The following is a 20,797-nucleotide window of genomic DNA, read 5'->3' as shown; positions in this document are numbered from 1 at the left end:
ATGACAGCACATTTACAACAGATCTCTCTGTGCACTGAGAACACTCTGCACACCAGGCTGAGCCTGGGCCCGCTGTGTCCTGCTGGGCAGCAGAGTATGTGTGAAACCCAGCTCAAACGTCAGCTAGAACTCAGACAGTTCTGGAGATGCCCAATATGTGTGGGTCTTGGCGTGGCATTTTAACAAGTTACAACAAAGTGCTAAACAGCTAGCTGGCTACAATCCTAATGAGCATCCTTGTCTCATTGAGGAAATGGATCTAGGTCCATTAGGTCAGGAGGAAGAGTTGAGACCTGATCCAGTCCTGACTTCTTCTAACCAAGGTGGCTGAACGAAGAACCCTGGAGTATGGAGCAGCTGCTGGGCATGTCTGGGGTAAAGATCAGGGTGACCCACTGTTGCCCTTTAGCTATGAGACCACCAGATTCGATGAAATCTAAAACTTCCAACAGCTAGTGAGTATAATTTATGACATTAAACTCTAAGTTAAAGTGACATGTCTCCAATAACAGAAAAAAGAACCTTCCTTGCAGCAATCAAGTAACTTTGAAAAGGTCTTACTATAATTATCATCTAAACAGATATTAAATGGAATGCTTCTATTTTCAACATTTATTAATCTCCTGTCATTTATATGGTTCTGAAAAAAAAAAGTCATCATTTCTAATAATGGGTCCCTAACCAGAGGCAGAGTCATCCTTGGGAGGTAATTGGGGTACCAACTCTCTTCTGCCCCAGGCTGGGAGAGTCTGGCAGAGGGATTTGGTGGGATCATCTTTGCCCTGGAGGATCATTTATGAGGATCATAAACCCTTTGTGTCTGTTGCAAATCTGTCTAAGCAACAGTTGAGGTAAACAGTTTCGTGGGGAGAAGACGGCAGGCAGCCCACACCCTGCTCTCCATTCTGGGGCCCATCCTTACTCAAAGGCATAATGTGATTTGGGCACTAAATTAGACGGTTCCTTTATGAAGAAATTATCAACGTCCCTGTAGGTTCCAGACTCCCTCATTTTTACCTTATAAATCTTAATGTCCCTCAGAGCAGCTATAGGAGACATTCTGAACTGCTCCCCACTTGGCTTCCTCGTTCTACCATTAGTGGTGAGTGTTGGGGGACTATGAATGGGGCCCCAGCTTACCTGGTACCTGTCCATGCTAGAGATGAGGAGGGTGAAGGAAATGGCAGTGGCCGCCATGGCGTGGGTGGATGGCATTCCATATTCTGCAACCACTCTCTTTTCAAGTTTCACGACGGGTGGGGATGAGGGCCGGGGCCACTTCAGGATGTCCTTGGCCACCTGGCCAATGTACATCACCAACTGTAAAACCAAAGGTCTGAGATAAATATACCCCAATAAGGTTATACCTCTAAACATCTGTTATCTCAGGTTCCCCGTCTGCTGCCTGGAGTCACCTTCGCTCTGCTCCAAACTCACTGGGGATGTTTTGTAGGGCGCTGGTGATCCAGATTCGGGTCTCCATACGCACACAGCAAGCACTTTGTCAACTGTGTCCTCCCAGCAGCCTCTTAAGCTTATACCTCACAAACACTTTAGTAGCTTGTGTGTGTATCAAGTGCCAATCTCAGCCAAGCAGTGAGTCTTAAGAATCCACGCTTTAAGGATTGGTCTGAACCAGAGTGACCCTTGTACTCAAGTCAGACAACAACCACGTGACGTTAAATGCTCTCACTGTAGCTGTCTTCTGTACAATCAGACGGTTTTCAGATGTAGCCCCAAAAGGAAGTGTTCTCATAGAATATTTCGCTAAGTACTTTTTTGTTGTCACTCTTGGCAGATGTAGGGAAGATGCCAGACACAATTAAATTTCATTTAGAAAACTGTAAAATAGTATGGTATTTGGAAACTGATAACAATGACAAGTCAACCTAGAATTTGTTCAAAGATTTTGTTTTTCCTCCATGAGGCCATTGAATGAAGAAATTCCCCTCTTTGTTTTAAAACATTGTTTTTTGTATTGGATATATTCATTTTATGTATGTGAGTGCTTTGCTTGCATGTATATGTCTGTACTATGTGCTTACTGATTACAAAGTTCAGAAAAGGGCATCAGAGTCCCTGAAACTAGAGTTACTGATGGTTATGAGCTGCCCTGGGTGCTGTGAACAGAACACAGGTCCTCTGCAGGAGCAGCAAGTGCACCTAACTGCTGAACCACCTATCCAGCCCTCACACAACCTATGTTTTTAATTCTAAGCATACGCTAGAAACCAGGATTTGCTGTTCATGCTCTCTGAAAGTGGATGAAAGAGGCTGTTAACCACAGGCTCATTTGTTTTGTCAAAGAGCTATTCCATGATCTATGAAAGAGGGGGTAAGGGCAACATGGCTACCCAAGCACTGTCTTTGCAACTCAACCCATTGTCTGAGGGTTGGTAGAGACTGTGCCACTGGAAGTGGGCCCCTCTCTGCTCCTTTCCTTTCCTTTCCTTTCCTTTCCTTTCCTTTCCTTTCCTTTCCTCTCCTCTCCTCTCCTCTCCTCTCCTCTCCTCTCCTCTCCTCTCCTCTCCTCTCTTCTCCTCTCCTGTCCTCTATTCTCATCATCTCTCATGTCCTCTCCTCTCCTCTCATGTCCTCTCCTCTCCTCTCATGTCCTCTCCTCTCCTCTCCTCTCTTCTTCTCTCCTCACCTCTCCTCTCCTTTCTCTTCCTTTATTCTCTTCCTTTTCCTGTCCCTTCATCTCTTCATTCTTTCCTCCATCCTCTTCTCCATCCCTTCTACCTGAGGTGCTCTGCCTGTCTCCCTCCATCCCTCCCCTTCTGGACTTTGCCAGTGCAGGAGCTCAGGACCTCCTTCTGGCATAAGACTTTCCTACGCAGGTCAGTGTGTCAATGGCTTTAGTCATGAACCTTCTTATCGCAACTATGGCAATACTCTTATGAAGGACTATTTCAGAATTATTTGCATTAGCCAACTGATTGCCAGGAATTTCCACCTTCTGGTGCTTTCTTTCCACACGTCAAGTGGCAGGTTAATCTGGAGCTGTATCCCCACAGGAGTGCCCGGATTAAAGCTCAGCAGAGGTCTTGGTGTGTAGCAGGCCAAATCCTTAGGCTGTAAAGCCTCAGGGACAATCGCTCTGAATTCCATCACTGTGATTTCCAATGGACTTTGAAACACAGCCTCTTAACCATCCCTTATTACCAGACTGCCTCCTGGAGACCCCCTCTTTTCATGTTCCCACTGCCCTCCTGGGAACCTGTAAAACTACATCCAGCTATTATCCGGGGAGATGGCAAACTCTACCACTACCGAGAATTTCACAGAAGCTTCTCGAATACACCCCAACTCTGCCCCTTCCTCACCACCAATGTAAACAAAATATCACAGGCATAAATGACAAATTCTAGCTCCCTTAAAACACTGGAAATTCTCAGAGACTGGAAGCCTTAAAATCACAACATCAAGAGAGATTGGGTAACCCTCACTTGAACCAAATTTAATTCTCTTGAAGTTCCCAAGTCCCTTTGACTTCATTTCTATTTTCCTTTCTGTGTTCAAAGGATGCTTAGGAGGACCATTGTTCTTCACTTAAAAAAGACATTGCCACACCTACACATCATTTCCAATTTACAAAATCCAAATAAAAATGGCAACAGTAACAGATTTCTTTAAACAAACGGAAACAGACCTAGAATCTCCAATAGACACACACAAAGGACTGACTCACAGAGCCGAGTTTAGTCTCTGCAACCGCTACTTATAACAGCCTGCAGTCAGTGTGGCCTTGAGTAGGAAAACACTGCACACAGTCTCACCAAACACTTAAAAACAAAACAAACGAACAGACGGAAACCTTAACAAAAAGTTATCCAGAGATCTCTGAGGGTGCACACTCTAGTGGGTGTCCTGTCAGGAATTGATGGAACCGTTGGCTGTGGGGCCTAGTGGGAAGAAGTCGGGCCATCAGGTGTTTTTCTCTTTGTCTTTGCTTTCTGGTCATCATGAGGTGAGTACCTTCCTCTACCAACATATACTGCCTCACCCATCACAAGGCCTAAACAACGGGGTTTATAAATTTCAAACTTTCAAAACTGTGAGTCGGGATAAATCTTCCCTCTGCGTAAGCAGCTTTTCTCAGGTCTTTTGTTACAGCAGCACAGAGCTAACCCCAACAGTATGTACAGAAAGACTCTTGGGTCCGGAGACCCTAAGGCTGAGGATGAAGCTCAGCTTAATTCAGATCAGTGAAGGAAAAGAGGTGTCTAGGTTGCAGGACAGGATGAGCAAAGGCTTGGGTAAGTGTCAGTGGGAGTTACTCGGAGGTAGGAACCACTGAGCTGAACAAATGAGGCGCACCGGCCTACATCCGCTGGAATGGCTAAGACAACTGGAACCAGACCCATCGGGCAGTGGCAGGCCTAAGACATCTGGAGCTCTGCCCATACACTGAGGAAATCCAAAAGCACAACCACTCTGGAAAAGTACGGCAGTTTCCAAGGATGTTAAGTGTACTTTGATCATGTGATCCAGCCACACCACCCTAGACGTTTACTCCTGATCAGTGAGACCATGTGTCACACGAAGGTTTGCATGTGCATGTTCATTGCAGGTAATTTTTTTAATAGTAGTCCCAAGCTGGAAACAGCTCAACTTCTGCCAGAAGGTGTATAAAATATGGTGTCATCACACAATTGAACGCTTCTAAGAAAGAGCAAAAACCTGTGCTGTTGACAGATATTTCCAATAGAGATGAAACTTAGACCAGTGCTGCAGAATGAGGCACGAGACAACGCCAGTGGCACAGCTAAATGCTATTTATATAAAATTCTTAAAAATAGACCTCCACGTCTAACAGGCCCGTCCCTTTGATACCAAGAGTACAGCTAGGGTGGGGATCTCAGGAATGGTTGGAGGGAGAGCAATTAAGAAAATACTACAGAATCCAGTACCATGCAGGCCAGCAGTAAAAAGAGATTTAAAAAATATTTTGTGTTGCTTTTTCTTTTTAATAGTGTAAAAGTATTGAGTAGGCTTATAACTGTCAGGAGAACAACAACGAGGGAGAAATCGTGGTAGTAAGACAAAAGAAAGGAACTGAAGGAATAGGACCCTAGAGCCTACCACGTATGTGGAAGTGCTTTTCAGGATGAGAATTAGCCACTAGCTCTCAGCATCAGTGGATGCTCTCCAGGTTAGCTCTGACCACAGGTACCACTAGCATGGAGAGGGGAGAAAGCTGGGGAGGGTAACTGCTTTCTGATAAACAGGGCTATACCACTTGGTGAAAACTGGTTTTGGGTGACCCTTGAGTTTCCACCAGGGAAAAAGTCTATTGCAGCACTCTAGTCTGAAGCCTCTGAGGGACAAACGGATACTAAATGTCTTTCAAAACACAATTCGAACATGCACCAGCATTTCCAAGGCTGCTCCCATGGGTATGAACCGAAGGAAGGTTGGGCCCTGGCTTATTTGAGCTTTCTCAAGGTTTCTCACTTGGGGCAAGTGCTGTCTGTTGGATCTGTGGCTTCTGCATGACACTTTTGTGCCCCAGGAATGGCACTTGGCATGCTTGAGATCTCCCAAACAGAAGAACAGGTTCAGAGGCTCATCTACCCTATGAAGTATTTTCTTGTAGACATGCCCACGCAATGACAGCTTTTATGTGATTCAAGGCATACTAAGCTTAAAAGAGCATCTGTGCCGTTGGATTTATGTCATGTAGCTAGAATCTAAAAGATGTTAGTATGCTGTTTTGACAGCTAGACCCTAAAGACAAACATACTGTATGATTCTATTCATACAAATGTCCAGAACAGGTAAGTGCAGAGACAAAAAGTGGACATGGAAGGTCTGATGTCTGAAATCAGAAGTCAGCTGATCCATGCGCACTCTGAGGCTCTTGGGCAAGGTTCTTTCTTTGCCTCTTCCAGTTTCTGATGGCTTTTTGATGAGCCGCCAGCTCATTACAATCCCTGAATCTGGGTTTTATTACTTCTTCCTCTTCTGTCTATCCATTCTGCCCCTCTGAGGACACCTGTTGGTCTGGCCCAACTGGAGGATCTAAGATGAACGTCCCAAGATCCTGCTCTTTCTTATGTCCATCAGAACCCTCTTCCTTAAAAGATAATACTCACATGTTCTGGGTCTAGGATTTGGACATGTGTTTTGGAGACTACTATTCAACCACTATATTCAGTAAGCAGTTGGTGGATTACTAAGAAAAAGACATTATATACTTGTGGGAAATAATATGCAGAACAAAATAGACATGGCCTTTTTTCCCACAGAGCAAGTGAACTCATATGGCCAAAGGATGCTTGGCTTTACTGCATTTTATTGGTTTAATACAAAGCATTATGCTTTACAAAAATAGAGTTCAGGGGCTCTGGCTCCATGGTAGAGGGTTTGCCTGTCGTGTTCTATGGGTTTGGTTCCCAGCACTGAAAAACACAAATGGAGGTGGTGTAGCTGACAGAACTGAGGGGGGAAACGTTGAGTCTGAGACTTCAAATGTTCAACATCACATGTCATCGATTATACATTAAATTAGAAGTGAGACGCAGTTATGTACATACTAGAGTGGCCAAAGTCCAAAAACCTGACAATACCACATGCTGGCAAGGATGTGGAGTAAAAGAAACACCCATTCTTCACTGGTGGGAAAGCAAAATAGCGAGAAATGAGTGTTCCAGCCCCGTAAGGCATGGAGCAACCTTAGATCCATATTACTAAGTAAAAGAAGCTAGTCTAAAGAGGCTACATACATGTGGTTCTAACTATATTACATTCAGGAAAGAGCCAAACTGTGAAGACTGTAGAAAGATCTGTGGTTGCTGGGGGCAGGGAGATGGAAAGACTAGCAGGCAGAGCCGAGTCTTTTATGGCAGTGAGACCGTTCTGTTTGATACTCTGATGATGAATGCGTGTCACTGTCAACTGGTCACAACCCAAGGAATATAAACCAACAGGAGTGAAGCTTAATGTCAACTATTAACTTTGGGTGACGGTATGGGATGTTCTCAATGGGATCAGAGGGCATTGGACAACTCTGCAATTTTTGCCCAGTTTTATTGCCCACTTAAAACTGACCTAAAAAATTAAAGTCTATTAAAATCAGAAGACAACGATTTCTCCACTTACACCCCAGTTAAAGAGTCTAATGATTAACCCAACAGGGCTCACCATGAAGAAAGGACGTCTCCCTGTATTGCTGGAGGCCCTCCTTCCTAAAGGGATCCAATTAACTACCACCATTTATCCTGTTCCTTTGGGATAGGGCCCTAAAGGCCTGGCCACAAAGGCAAAAATCCAGGAGGAGGCAACACAGGAAGTAATTTCCAATCACTAATGGCTTCTGCAACCTAGCTAGGTCAGGCTTCATGCTGCTTTGAGATTACTAGGGGTTTGATAGGGTTAGATGACAGGTAGTAATATTTTTCTTCTAGTTTCTATTTATTTATTTATTTATTTATTTGCTTGCTTACTATCTCTTTTTGGGTATGTAGTGTACGCAGTGTACGCAATGGGTGGGGTTATGTGTATACGCGTGGAGGCCAGAGGTCAATGCTGATATTTTCCTCAGTTGCTCTCATTTTATTTTTCGAGATGAGATCACTCACTAAATCTGGAGCTCATGCTTCCTCCTACACTGGCTGCACTGGCTGGCTATCTGGCCCCCAGGATCTTCCCGTCTCTTCCCAGATCCAGCACTGGGGTCGGAGGAAGGCACCACCCCCAGCTTTCACGCCGGTGTTGAGGACTGAGCTCAGGTCCCTGTGCATGTGTGACAAGCACTGTATTACTGTGTTCAGGCTGTGCCCTGCTCTCAGTTAGTCCACACCGGGGGAAAGACGGGCTTTTCAGGCTGTCCCTTGCCCCGAGAGACCAGTTTGCAATCAGCTTTTGGTTTCCGTTTTAAGGGTAGATGATGACTGTGTGCCCGAATACACCAGCAAACACCGCCATCTGCCTGGCACCAACCATGTGGCACAGATTGATAGATGACTGTTTCCTGGGAGATAGTGGGAGGCACATGGGCATATTAAAACCACATCACAGGAGCCTTGCCCAAGAACATATTGGACACACAAGACTGAAGAAAGGGTATAACTCCCTTACTTGACCCTGTAGACAGGTGAGCATCCACTCCTGTGATGGTAACAGTCCCACCAACCTGACATCTGACACAAAGGACCAACAGGTAAAGGACTCCCAACACTTCAGAGGTCACAGCTCAGCTCGGTTTCTGGTCCACTCAACTGCTGCTCCGCCCAGCCTGCTGTTTGTCTGCCTGGACCTGCGATCCGTCAGTCTGCCCGTTCTGCCTTGGGACCGGAAGCTGCCCTGCTACCTCACTGATTGCCTCAACCCTGCATTCTCACTCCGGCCTGGCTCCACAGCAATCTGACTTCCAGAGGCAGCTGCTTTCCAGCGGCTGGTTTGGGGTCCTTGCCTCGTCAGCACAGGCTCCATCTACGTTTCTATCGCATTGCTTGCGGAATCACTTGGAACGGCTGCAGTCTTTTTAACTTTTGGCACACGTTCTGTAACTCAGAACATTCTAGAGGCCTACCATCCACTAGGAAAAGTTTCCAAACGGTGAATGTCCATTCAGACTTCTGGGTTTAATTTTATTAGTAACAATAATTAAAAAGAAAACAAAGCCATTTATGTGTGTTGTGGGTGTGTGGGTTTGCATGTGGGAGTCAACAGAAGACACAAATGTCATTTCAAACTAATAAAAACTATACTCAAGCTGGAAACACCGGAGCAAGGAAATGGAGCAATCACCTTATACCACAGGAGAAAATAGAAAGCCAGGCTCTACATACCCAAGTTCTATAGAAACACATACAGCAGCTGGGCAATGGTGGCGCACACCTTTAATCCCAGCACTTGGGAGGCAGAGGTAGGTGGATTTCCAGTTCAAAGCCAGTTTGGTCTATAGAGTGAGTTTCAGGATAGTCAGGGCTACACGGAGAGACCTTGTCTCAAAAAAAAATACGTAAGTCAAAGCACAAATGGTAGGTGAGAAAAAGAAAATGAACTAATTCAATTACAACACTTATTCTTCCCAATACTCCATTTGATCAAGTTCAGATCTGTTGGTAGAATTTGGAAGAGAAACACTAAAGATACAAAAATTAATAATGCATTGATAATGGATATTTCAGGAAAGTCACTTTAAAACCCTCCACAGACAGGCTTACTCTTGTGTAGGGATTGTTTTCCAGAGGGTTTTTCACAGCTATTACTGTATCTATTACCTCTATTTTGCAGATGTAGAATCTGACATGTAGACATGTAGATGTGTCTTGTCATCAGCTGAGGTTTGTAGGGGGCTAAACTTGACCTTTTAAATGCCATTGCCTTTTTACTACATTCCACCATCTAGCGCCTTGACAAACTTACTATGCCTGTAAGTCAGATGGGAGCAAATGTGGGGCCTGAAAACAGAGATCCGTCCTTAAACAGCCCAAGTTCTATCTTCATACACTCGAGCCCTCTAGAGCTGAGTGGAGGCCATTAGGGGTTGAGTGATGAAGATACTCACTCAGTGAGAAAACTAACAAATAAATAACTGCCACCATTGTCCCCCCCAAGGAATGGTCTAGAAGTCTGGGACCAATCTTTTACTCTCTGTTGGGTATACAGCACATCTAAAGCAGCCATTACTGAGGTGTTCAGTCCTAGGAGTCAAGCCACACATATAAAAGCAAAACCACATGGACGCACACCCCTTTCAAAGGAGCAAACATCAAGCACCAGCAAAACCCTGAGAACTGTAAATATGCATGCTAGGACACTGGCTAAATGAATTATGCACATTTAAACGTAATTACAGCTAAACGAGAAAACCAAGATGCTGTGAGAAGATATTTGGCTTCTATTTGCATATTTTAAGATGATTTACATATAAATGTGTGTAGGGGAAAATGGATGATGAATCTGAAGGGGCTTAGATGGAGTTCTGGGACAGCAAGGAGGCATGCTGTGCATGGTGTATCTTGTGGGCTATTAGAGATTTTCGTGCACATAATAATTCCTGCCTTCCCCAAGCAGCCAAGTTCATTCCTGGTCATCAGGAGCAAGGGCAGCATAATGACCAGCTGTCTTGTATTGTCGAGCCTGGCTTGACAAACTTTTAAGTGGCCTATGTACAGATCTCAGACGGAGTCTTTCTTGTGGGCCTCCTCCCAATCTAGCTGAGGAGGTTTTTCTCATGAGTTCTTGACCCAAGTCTTTCTCAAAATACAGTTGTTTATAAAACTTCCTAGATTCTTCCCCAGCCATGAGACTCATGTTAATGTTCCTTTATCATTGTTCATTAAATTGGTGGAACAGTTAGTGAAACATTTATGAAACCATGGTCTTGTGTGTGTGTGTGTGTGTGTGCATGTGTGAGTTGCCCATGCATAAGCATATAGAGATCAGAGATCAAAATTCTGTGTCTTTTTCTAGCTCAGTCTTTTTATTTATTTATTAATAATTTCCACCTCCTCCCCACCTCCCTTTTCCCTCCCCCTCCCCACTTCCCCCCCCCTCTAGTCCTAAAAGCAGACAGGGGTTCCCTGCCCTGTGGGAAGTCCAAGGTCCTCCCCTCTCCATCCATGTCTATAAAGGTGAGCATTCAAACAAACCAGGCTCCAGTCTTTCAAGACACAGTCTCTCACTAAACTTGAAACTTGAGGCCAGCAAGCTCCAGGGACCTACCTTGATCCTCAAGGATTGGGGTTATCATCATATGCCCCATGCTTGGCTTTACATAGATGCTGGGGATCCAAGCTCAGATCCTCATACTTGTTCAGCAAGCACTTAACCTGTTTAGCTATCTCTCCAGACCACTGTTAGTTCACATATGAAATGTGATTAATCAAAGATGTATATATTTAAACTAAAAAAAGCGAAACATCTTGTAGACTAAGCATTTGGGAATCACAATTGTATGTTTACAATTATACAGTTACCTATGTCGATAGGTAACTTATCTTTACATGTGATCGTGTCTGATGTACAGATATTTTACCTCTCAATCCCTACAACAAGCCCAGGAAATGAATGAATAAGGGCAAGCAAGCAGGAAATATACACCCATTCCATACTAGCTAAGTTCTTGTTTTCTGAAATCTGATGCTCAGGAGATGGAGAGGAGCTTTTAAATATTTTGTTATTAAAACTCATGCAATGAGATGGGCAGAAGAGGCAAAAGGGTTGTATCTGAGGTCAGTCTCACACATATTGAGATAGGGCTTCAAAAACCAAACATTCACGCTACTTGCTAGTTGAAGTTCAGAATCCACATAGAATCCAATGGGACCCAGGGAAACTTCTGATACATTGTGAAGACAGAGAAAATATTTGTCTTTAAGAAGATGGTCATAAAAATAGATGCCCCCTTCCAACATAAGCACCAACGTCTCAACTCCTTCACAAAATAAGAAAACAACTATGTAGGCTAAATTATTGGAGGTTTTGTAAGATGTCTCAGGGGGATGGCGGCCAAAGTAGTGGGGAAAAGCATGAATATCATCAAATGGGCTTCCAGATCAGTGTATCTAAGAACAGGTCTAGCTCCCAAGGTTGTCTGGTCTTGAATTATCTCGAGACAAGAGGAGATGCACTGGATTTCCCTCTCTTGTGCTTTCGCATCTCCTGGTAAGGAATCCCCCAGATGGCGGAGGGAGGTCCACTCAGTCTTGCAGACCCCATCACCAAGAGCCTGACATGGGGCTAAAGTCATTGACGGAAAGTCCTAGTATCCTGACCAGTCATCAACAGTCCTTGTACACTTGATCAGATATGTCTTTCAAGGGGGCCTTTTATAAAGAATTTTTTTTTTTTTTATGTTTAAGGGTCTCTCTATATTCTGAGTCGCGGAAGCTGAAGCCCCCTGAGAATGTCTGTCACAGGCCCACATTCTTAATGGTAAGCAACAAAGATCTGCAGGATGGTCACACCAAAGAAATAAGAAAGATTCATTTCTAAGTTATTAGACTGAGGGATCTAACAACATTGCCACCTATCCCTGTTCTGAATTACATCCACAGTTCTGGGGGCGGGGTGGCCTTTCTTTTCCCATGAGCAGCTAGCGGCCCTGCTCTGAAAGAAGTCTCCACTGACGGTGCTAGCTCGTGCAATTCCTGCTACAACCAACAGGATTAAACCATTTCCCACAAGGAAAGAGAGTGCTGGACAAGCCTGTGTGCTCAGGGGCCTGTCAGAGAAACTCCAGTCTCTCGGGGCTTCCATTTTAACAATGAACCAAACGGCAAAGACAGTAGGTGATGGAGGCTCTTAGATCTACGTAGTCTTTGTCCAGAAAGCGGATGTTGCCAGCCCTATCCCCTCATGTTAAAACCGTCGCATACATGTGGGGGAAGTGTCAGCCCATGATGAGGTGCTCGGCCGTCAGCAGCCCACAGACAAACTGAATTACCAGCTAGACACCGAGCGGAAATGGAGAGCGAAGGGAACATATGAGGATTAAAAACTCAATATGAAGCCTAACAAGGTTACGGGATGTCTAATTGCAGGAAGTAGGGAAGAAAATCCACTTAAGATGACGCAGTTTCGGGGAGGGCCCTCTGGATGTGAGCCTGCTCGGGCAATCTAGGGGCACAGCCAAATGGACTCCTCCAGCGATTGACCCAACATCTATTTCCATTCTCTGCTTGATGCCATGGGCTATGTCACCAACACCGGGAAAAGCCAGTTTCAAACTCATCAACCACTGTCCGCATGATACACACTCAAATCAGGAGTGACTGTCAACTACACACAGCAAAACTGTCTTAAAATTTAGACCCCGGATATGTGATTTTTTTTCTAAGACAGGGTCTCATTTATGTAGCTCTGTCTAACCTGAAACACACCATATAGTCTAGGCTGGCTTCGGATTTTCTGAGCTCCGCCAGCCTCTGCCACCTGAGTGCTAGAATTATAGGTGTGTGTGTGTGTGTGTGGCTTTCTTCGACACCCTCAAATCAACAGCATAGCTACCAAACGCCATCTGGTCTTCACAGCCTTCCCTGCTCTGTTCCATTTCACTTCTCTTCCTCCCAAGGTAAAAATCTTCAGTTAGATGCTAGGATTCACAGTTCTCACCCCTCCTCACCCTTTTTCTCCATCATCACGCTGCTAGGAACATGCACCTCATAGGTTCCTGGTCCCTGATCTAGCCTCTCTCTGGAGAAAGGCCTCAACCTGTGACTCTCTTCCATGAGCTCTGGAGTTCAAATGGACACTCTCATATCTCAGATTAACTGAAATACGAGTTCCTTTGATGCTGAGGTTTCGTGTTGTCTGCCTGGCAACATCTTTTTGCCAGAAAAAAAAAACCAAACAAACAAGACATTAAGCTGCAGAGCTCAGCCCTAAACAGTATAACTTGCCACCCCTTGAACCAAGAGAGTCTAAAACCAAGATGATAGTCAATCTGAAAAATTCTTCAGCCCAGATTCCCTGAAAACCACATTTTCCATTCCTTTTGGCTGCAGAGATGTTTGCTCAGAAAGCTGTCTTACCCCCTCGCTTCCTCCCCCTCTCTGGCTGCACCCCCTCTTTGGTCTTTGTGATAAGGATTCCCAGGGCAGAGAAGAAAGCCCTTCTCCCACGGGGTGAGATGACTTCCCTCCTGGAGAGCCAGTTTTTAAGAAGGAAGGGACAAAGGTCTGGGAGCTCTCCAGCTAGACGCCTGCTCACTGCAGGGAGCGAAGGAGGAGGCTGGGACAGCAGAGGCAAAGCCAGGGGAGAGCCAGGATGCTCTGAGCTCCTACTTGGCCAGTGAGTGATTAACTCTAGTTATTGAGGGGTTATTGGCAGGCTGTTGGTCACACCACCCACATCTCCCAAACAGGGCTATAGCTAGGGCAGTAACCTCCCCATGACCCTTTTTAATGAGAAAGGTTTGACTGGAGCCTGCCAGAATGTGCCTTTGGGGCACACGGCCATATTCTTCTCCTCCTGTCTCCACATTCCACTAGAAGGCCGAGGTTCGTTCAATGCTGATGATGAAAGGGACTGAACAGAGCCATTGTGGGATGCATTGCCTTAGCAGACTTGAATTACAGCACGTGTTTTATTTTAAACACCAGTAACACCCACGGAAAGATGGCCTGACACCTTCTGAAATCAAGCTCTCTGACAAGGTTTGCCTGGCAGTCTGTTTGGACTGGGAAGATTGGCTAACCGGTGTACAAAAGTCAGGGTGGAAGGATATTCATAAATTTTGAACGTTCTAGAATAGCTTAAACAATTTGAGTGTGACAGAGAAACTGTAAGTCAAGCCTGTACCCAAACGACATCTTTTAGGAGTGGCCACCTTATTTTAGCACCATGCACCCCTTCCCTTTTCCACACATCTTGCTCCTTATCCCATGATCCTTTGGTTTTTCTTCATAGAACTTAGCCCTGCTCACACTTAGGCTCCATGCTATGAATTTTGCTTAATATTGTCCTTGCAGCTTCTGAGACTGAACCCAGGGCCTCACAGGAACTCAGGGAGGGCTCTACCACTGAGCTATGATACCACCCCTCTCTCTATTTTTTGTTTGTCAGTGTCAGGGTCTCACAGGCCTCCAACTGGTCTCAGATTCTCTATGAAGCCAGGGGTGATCTTGAGCTTCTGACCTTTCTTCCTCTACCTTGAAAGCACTGGAATTTCAGGTATATATACCCCCATGTTGGCCTATTATACATTTCTTTTATTAGCATCATTCCCACACTGAGTGGATGCTCTGCCTTGTTTTTTTTTGTTCAAAATCTCAAACAGTACCCGGTTCTCATTAGGCACCCGAATTCTTTTGTTTGGTGAGCAAAAGTTGAATTTTCATTGAATGAAATAACGCTTCTAGAGATTCAGTAACTCCTACATGCTTAGGCATTGATGTTATTAGCGTCATAGTCTGGAGTAGAGAACACCTCTTCTAGTCTCATTCTCACATAGTTGAGAAGGGAGGTACCCATTGAGGGAAGTAATGAGCAAGATCTCAGGGATATCAGTAGTGGAGCCAAAGCTGAGTTGCTGCAAGTAGCTCACTCCATATTGTCCAAGGAGACAGAAGAAGTCCTCTGGGAAGCATAGCAGGAGCGCAGGTGCAAATGAGATCCTGGAAGCTTCCAGAAGCAATGTCTGCCTCTGCTCAGGAATTATCATCCTTCAGTATTCCTCCATGTGGTGAGCTCTTTCTTGTTCCAGGCCTTTCTTGTGCTAGGGTGCTCTCCCCTCTCAATGCCCACATATCTGAATGCTTCTTATCCATCAAGGCTTAAGTTTAAAAAGCTTGCATAACGTGCCTAAAGTGGGGGAGGGGCTCTGACCATGTCCCGAACATGACTCCAAGGATCTTCCATTGCTCTGTGACTTTTCACTGTCTGTTTTGCCTATAAGGGGTCCCAGGAGAGCATGATGGAGTCTGTTTTTTTTTTTTCTTTTTTCTGTGACTAATTCCCATCACCAGGTATAGTGCTCAGCATAGGGTGGGCCTCTGTGCAATGTTTAATAGATGAATAATTTTAATAAGCATTGGCTCATCAATAATTTGGTAGAGAGCTGATGCTTTTTAAAAAACAATTAACACCAAGTCTCTGGTGTCAAGATTTTATAGCACTTCAGAAATACATAGAATTACTCTAAGCTGACTATTGTATTCAAAATGCTGGTGACAATCAAGGTTTCAGACTTGAAATGATTTCAATTTTGTAAACACACACACACACACACACACACACACACACACACACACACACACACAAGAAGTCTCTTGAGGATGGGACCCAATGCTTCAAACTGCATGAAACATTTTATGTAACTTTTAGTTTAGGCAGGGTCTTAGTATGTAGTTCACATCGGCCTCTTTAATTGTCTTTGTCGAAATAACCTTTATTTATTTTACCCAGGATTTAACTGAGTTCCTGCCAGGTGTCAGGTTCAAGCGAGGGTAATGAAGTCACCTGGCAGGATGCAGATGCAGGGGTCAGTGGCACTTGTAGAGATGATGCTTCTGCTGGGCCTAGGGCAGCATGGAGAAGACTATGCCACGTGAGGGTTAGGGACCAGGCTGCTTTGGAGTCTTGAGGGCCTCATCAGCGGCTCTGTGATTCCACAAGCAGAGCAGACAGGTTTGGGAAAGGCTAAAGGTTCTGACTTAGGCTGACGTTCAGCTGCAAAGTCGCTCAGCGGTCATTTTAAAGTGCCGGGCCATTCAAATTGTTTGCAACTTCATCCTTCGCATTTGGAATAGATCCTATGGGGAAGATGGACTTCAAGAGCAAAGAGTATCTGGAGGGAGCCCTTAATGGGACCGGGAATGACTCAGTGGTAGGTTAGCCTAGCACAGGCGATGTCCTGCGTCTGTTCCCCAGCATGAAAGGACAACAGTGAAGATGGAAGGTGACCCTGGCCTGAGCTGAAGGCGTGTTTCTAGAATTCTCTGGAATAAAACACTGCTACTGTATAGTACATAATAAATTCTTATTAGATGAAAAAAGTAGAACCTTGGTTCCTTAGAAAATGGCTTGCTAGCCACAGTTGTAGGAAACATCAGCATGAAACCTGAAGACAAAGGGACACAGGCCAGCCAGTGAGACTAGTGAGCTCAGGGGTAAAGGCACCTGCTGCCAAGCCCGATGACCGCAGTTCTAACCCTAGGTCCCACATGGTGGAAGGAGAGAACTGGTTCCCACCAGTTGTCCTCTGACCTCCAAATGAATGCCACGGCACACATGCATGTACGGCACACATGCATGCACATATGTGCACACACATAAATAAATGAATGTTTAAAAGGACACAGTTGACAGGAACATTGCAAACTGGCTGAGTTTGTTTCGTGGTTCCCTTTGTTTCACCTCCCTGTGCTCTGAGAGGTCATTCAATTGTTTTAGATTCAAAGTCATGCTTCTATGATCTATCAAATACACGAAACAATGGGAATGAACATGCCATTCCTCTATCTCCCTACACATACGTCACTATATCTACTTAAAATTACATAACCTCAGGACTGGTGAGATGGCTTAGTGAGAGGCTAGAGACACAATTCTCAGCCCTCCCAACGCTGCAACCCTTTAATATAGTCCATCATGTTGTAATCCCCAGTCATAAAATTATTTTCATTCTTACTTCATAACTGTAATTTTGCTACTGTTATGAGTTGTAATGTAAATATCTATTTTCCAATGGTCTTGGGCAACCTTGTGAAAAGGTCGATGAAATCCCCCACCCTCCACAGATTGAGAACCCCTGGGCCAGAGGAACTTGCCAGAGTCTGGTGACCTGAGTTCAAGCCTTGAATCCCACAAGGTAGTATGCAGTGTCATTTCAATTGTATTTTAATAGAGAAAGACGGCCTGAAGATCTGAGAGTGAAACAGTCCCACTGGTCAGCCTTACAGACCAGGTTATGGTAGCACACACCTTTAATCCCAGTAGTCATAATAACACACACCTTTAATCCTAATAGCCACAATGACATGCACCTTTAATCCCAGGAGCCCACTAGTTGCCATAGAAACCAGGTGGTACACACCTTTAATCCCAGTGGTACACACCTTTAATCCCAGCTCTAGAAAGGAATATAAAATGGGGGAGACAGCTCTCAAATAGTCTCATTCTGAGATTCCTAGAGACAGGATCGCCATTTTGGTCTGAGGTCGAGGTAAGAGCCAGTGGCTGGCTGATTTGCTTTTCAGATCTTCAGGTTGAACTCCAATTCCTGGCCCGAAATTTTTATTAATCATGCTTCAGTAGTAGAAGAGAACTAACTCCTCAGAGTTGTTCTTTGACCTCCACATACTTATACACACACACACACACACACACACACACACACCACACCACACACCACACACACACACACACACACACACACAAATTAATGAATATGTAAGATTGTATAACTTCAATATATCTCTCTGCATATACACATATATCCATTTGATACTGAACATATACATGTAAACGCATGCATAAGCACACATATGTAGGAGAAGGCTGAGGTATACCTCAGGGGCAGAACATTTGCCACTGCAAAATAAATAAGCGAATAAGCCATCTATATAGTAGAATACATAGCTATCTGATGCAATTAACCAAAAGTTTAGGTGTATGAAGAGAATGTAAATTTTTATGTGTTTTTAAAGCAACATAGTACTTCTGAAAACTGATATTGTTTATGAGCTATTAAAAGCAACAAAGCTGGGTGGGAGGCTGTCCAGAAACAACTGAGAAAGAGGTACTGGCAGCTCCAGTTCTGGCTGGAAAAGGCAGCCCTGAAACACATTAGGAGGAGGGTAGGGAACCATTGAATGTTTTGCATGCTTTTCCCATTATGTTTGATGATAGTTCTACCTAATTGGGCCAATGCAGGACAATGACGGCAGGAAAGGGCTGGCGTGGGAACAAGCTCTGGGTGTTCTTGGTGTCCCATTCACAGTAAGCATTCATACATACAAATCAAAGGCAAATGTGCTTAAGAATACATTCCAAAGGGCACACTCCCTGCAGAACTGCAAAAACACTACTCTCACAAAGAAGACCCGCAGACTCCTGGTTCCTGTATCCTTTTCTACAGGGATGCTACACGGGCTCTTGACATCTTTCTGGAGAGGCAGAAATGGTACACTACCTTGTTCTAATTTGCTTACAGCCATCTGTTTTCAAAGTGCAGGTGAAGAGCTGGCAGAGACACCGTGTTATAAACAGCTCATCTTAAAGGGCCAGTACATTCCTACAGTTCTTCTCAGACTTAGGGGGCGAGTGCCCAGACAGTTCCGTTACAAAGTGTCACTGTGAATAACTAATACAGCACACCTATGATCCTGAGGACCATGCATCCTCAAAAGCACAGAAAGACACTTATGTTTGCTACATCTGGAGGACTACACGATTTGGGAAATTTCCTATGTTCAAAGATGACTATGCTGGCTTTCTTGTTTGTATCAACATTTGCTGTTTATGTGCAAATAATCTCGATGCAGTTGTTGGCGGCGCAGTCCTGGGACAGAAGGCAGGCTTAGTGTGTGTGTGCTGTGCCCTGAGTTAAGTCCCCAGCATCATCAATAACATTAATACATCGATTTCAGACAGTAAAAGCTGACAGATAACCAAATGACCACGAAGGCGTATCTTAGGATTGTCTAGGGTTTGATTTGGGTGCCGCTCACCGTAGCCTTTCAGGTCATTTCATTCACGAGCCTTCTGTCCCATTTATCACACACATTTTCTGAACCAGGGCCTAACACCTGTGTGGCTCTTTATGCTTTAATTTTAAAGAAAATACCCTAAAAAGTCCCTTAAGATGCTTTCCTATCTCTCACATAAAATCTCCTGGACACATTTCTCATAAGTGTTTAAGTACTCAGCATGAGCGTCCCCAAGGAAGATGGGGGCAGGGTAGTGCACCCTTCAACACATCGTTTTAGGTTACTGATGTATATATTCATTTAAGACAGGCAGCTGGTTTTCCATAACTCAGACTTCGGCAGGGCTTTCATGCCTTAATTCTCTCAACAAACAAAGACCAGAAACAACAAAGCTCTTCATTGCCCTATGTGATAAAGAGTCAAGCATTCCTTGTTGCTTAGTAGATTTTTCCAGGAAGCATAAAAGCCCATCTTTAGCACACATTCTGAACAACTTCCACATTATAAATCTAGGTTTACATTTCCGGAGTTAGACTGCAGACTGGTTAAAGGCCTCAAAGGACAGGTGACCGAGCCACCTCTCAGGCCCCTCACGCTCCTCCTGATTTCACAGCACCTGTTTAGGAAGCCCTTACACGGTTCCCAGAGTGTTACAGATGAGCCAACCATTGTAGAGTTCATATTAAATTGAGAGTGTAACATTCTCATCCTTTCTTATAGCCTAATAAAAGAGATGATGTGTTCCAGTCTGTTGTCATGATGAACCCCGCTATCTCACCTCCATTCCCGAGTTCACGATCATCATTCAGGAAAGTCAGGACGGGGACTCAAGTTAGCTGTTTGAAACAGAAACCATGGAGGAAGGCTGTTTGCAGGATGGCTCTTCGGGTCACGCTTGGCTAACTCTTATATACAGCCCAGGATCTGTGTGAGGGATGGCACAGCTCACGGTGAGCTGGGTCCTTCCGTATCAATTGCCAATCAAGGCAACGTCTTACAGATCTGCTCACAGACCAGTCTGAGGTAGACATTCCTCAGTGGAGGCGTCTCCTCTCAGATGACTCTAGACTGCCAAACTGACGAAGTGAACCAGGATGTCATCTCTCGAATTTTACTCAGCCTTTATTTGCTTACACAGTGTAGGTTCAAAAGCTTTTCATAACCTACGAATTCCAAGTTAGAGGTTTCCACAAAACCTTCAGAATGCCATTCTCCATTTGCCAGAGTCCAGCTGCTATGTGTCCAAAGAGCACTTTCAAACAGAAACAAAACGAAACAAAACAAACAAACAAGCAAAAAAAAAAAAAAAACCCACTGTTTCCCCCGACTCTGATTTCAGCACCTGGGAATGCCAGAAAAAATTTAAAAGGGACAAAAATGCAACATCTTTTTTCAGTTAAATCTGAGCAGACCCAGGGCAGACCATGAATTTGTACGCTCCTGCTCTCCTCTGCCACTCTGGAAAGCGAGGCTGTGGGCACAGGTTTTCTTCTCACCCACATCACCCTTAGACAGAAAAGAGCCCTGAGTACACCCTCACCAAGCTGCTGTCCTTTGGCTTACATTTATGTATAAAACAAAAGTTTCCTAGGGACTTAGAGCCAGGCTAGGGCCAGCCACCGTACCCCCAAGAGTCCCTTGTAGAGATGACCACTGTCATTTCTTCCTATCTGGGACCCTTGGGAAGACTA

At 44.7% G+C, this 20,797-nt stretch overlaps 1 protein-coding gene across 1 annotated transcript in view; it reads right to left on the bottom strand.

Moving 5' to 3' along the window:
• Sgpp2 (sphingosine-1-phosphate phosphatase 2) overlaps positions 1 to 20,797 on the bottom strand; it is a 110,086-nt gene that overhangs the window by 29,387 nt on the left and 59,902 nt on the right. The window contains exon 3 of the mRNA XM_048459253.3: positions 1,141 to 1,320. Coding sequence (XP_048315210.2) covers positions 1,141 to 1,320 — 180 coding nt within the window. The remainder of the gene's footprint in view (positions 1 to 1,140; positions 1,321 to 20,797) is intronic.

Source organism: Myodes glareolus, chromosome 1, assembly GCF_982192425.1.
Source record: "Myodes glareolus chromosome 1, mMyoGla1.1, whole genome shotgun sequence".
Lineage (NCBI taxonomy): Eukaryota > Metazoa > Chordata > Mammalia > Rodentia > Cricetidae > Myodes > Myodes glareolus.
Note: the sequence above shows the minus strand (reverse complement) of the source record. Positions and strands in the feature narration are given on the sequence as shown.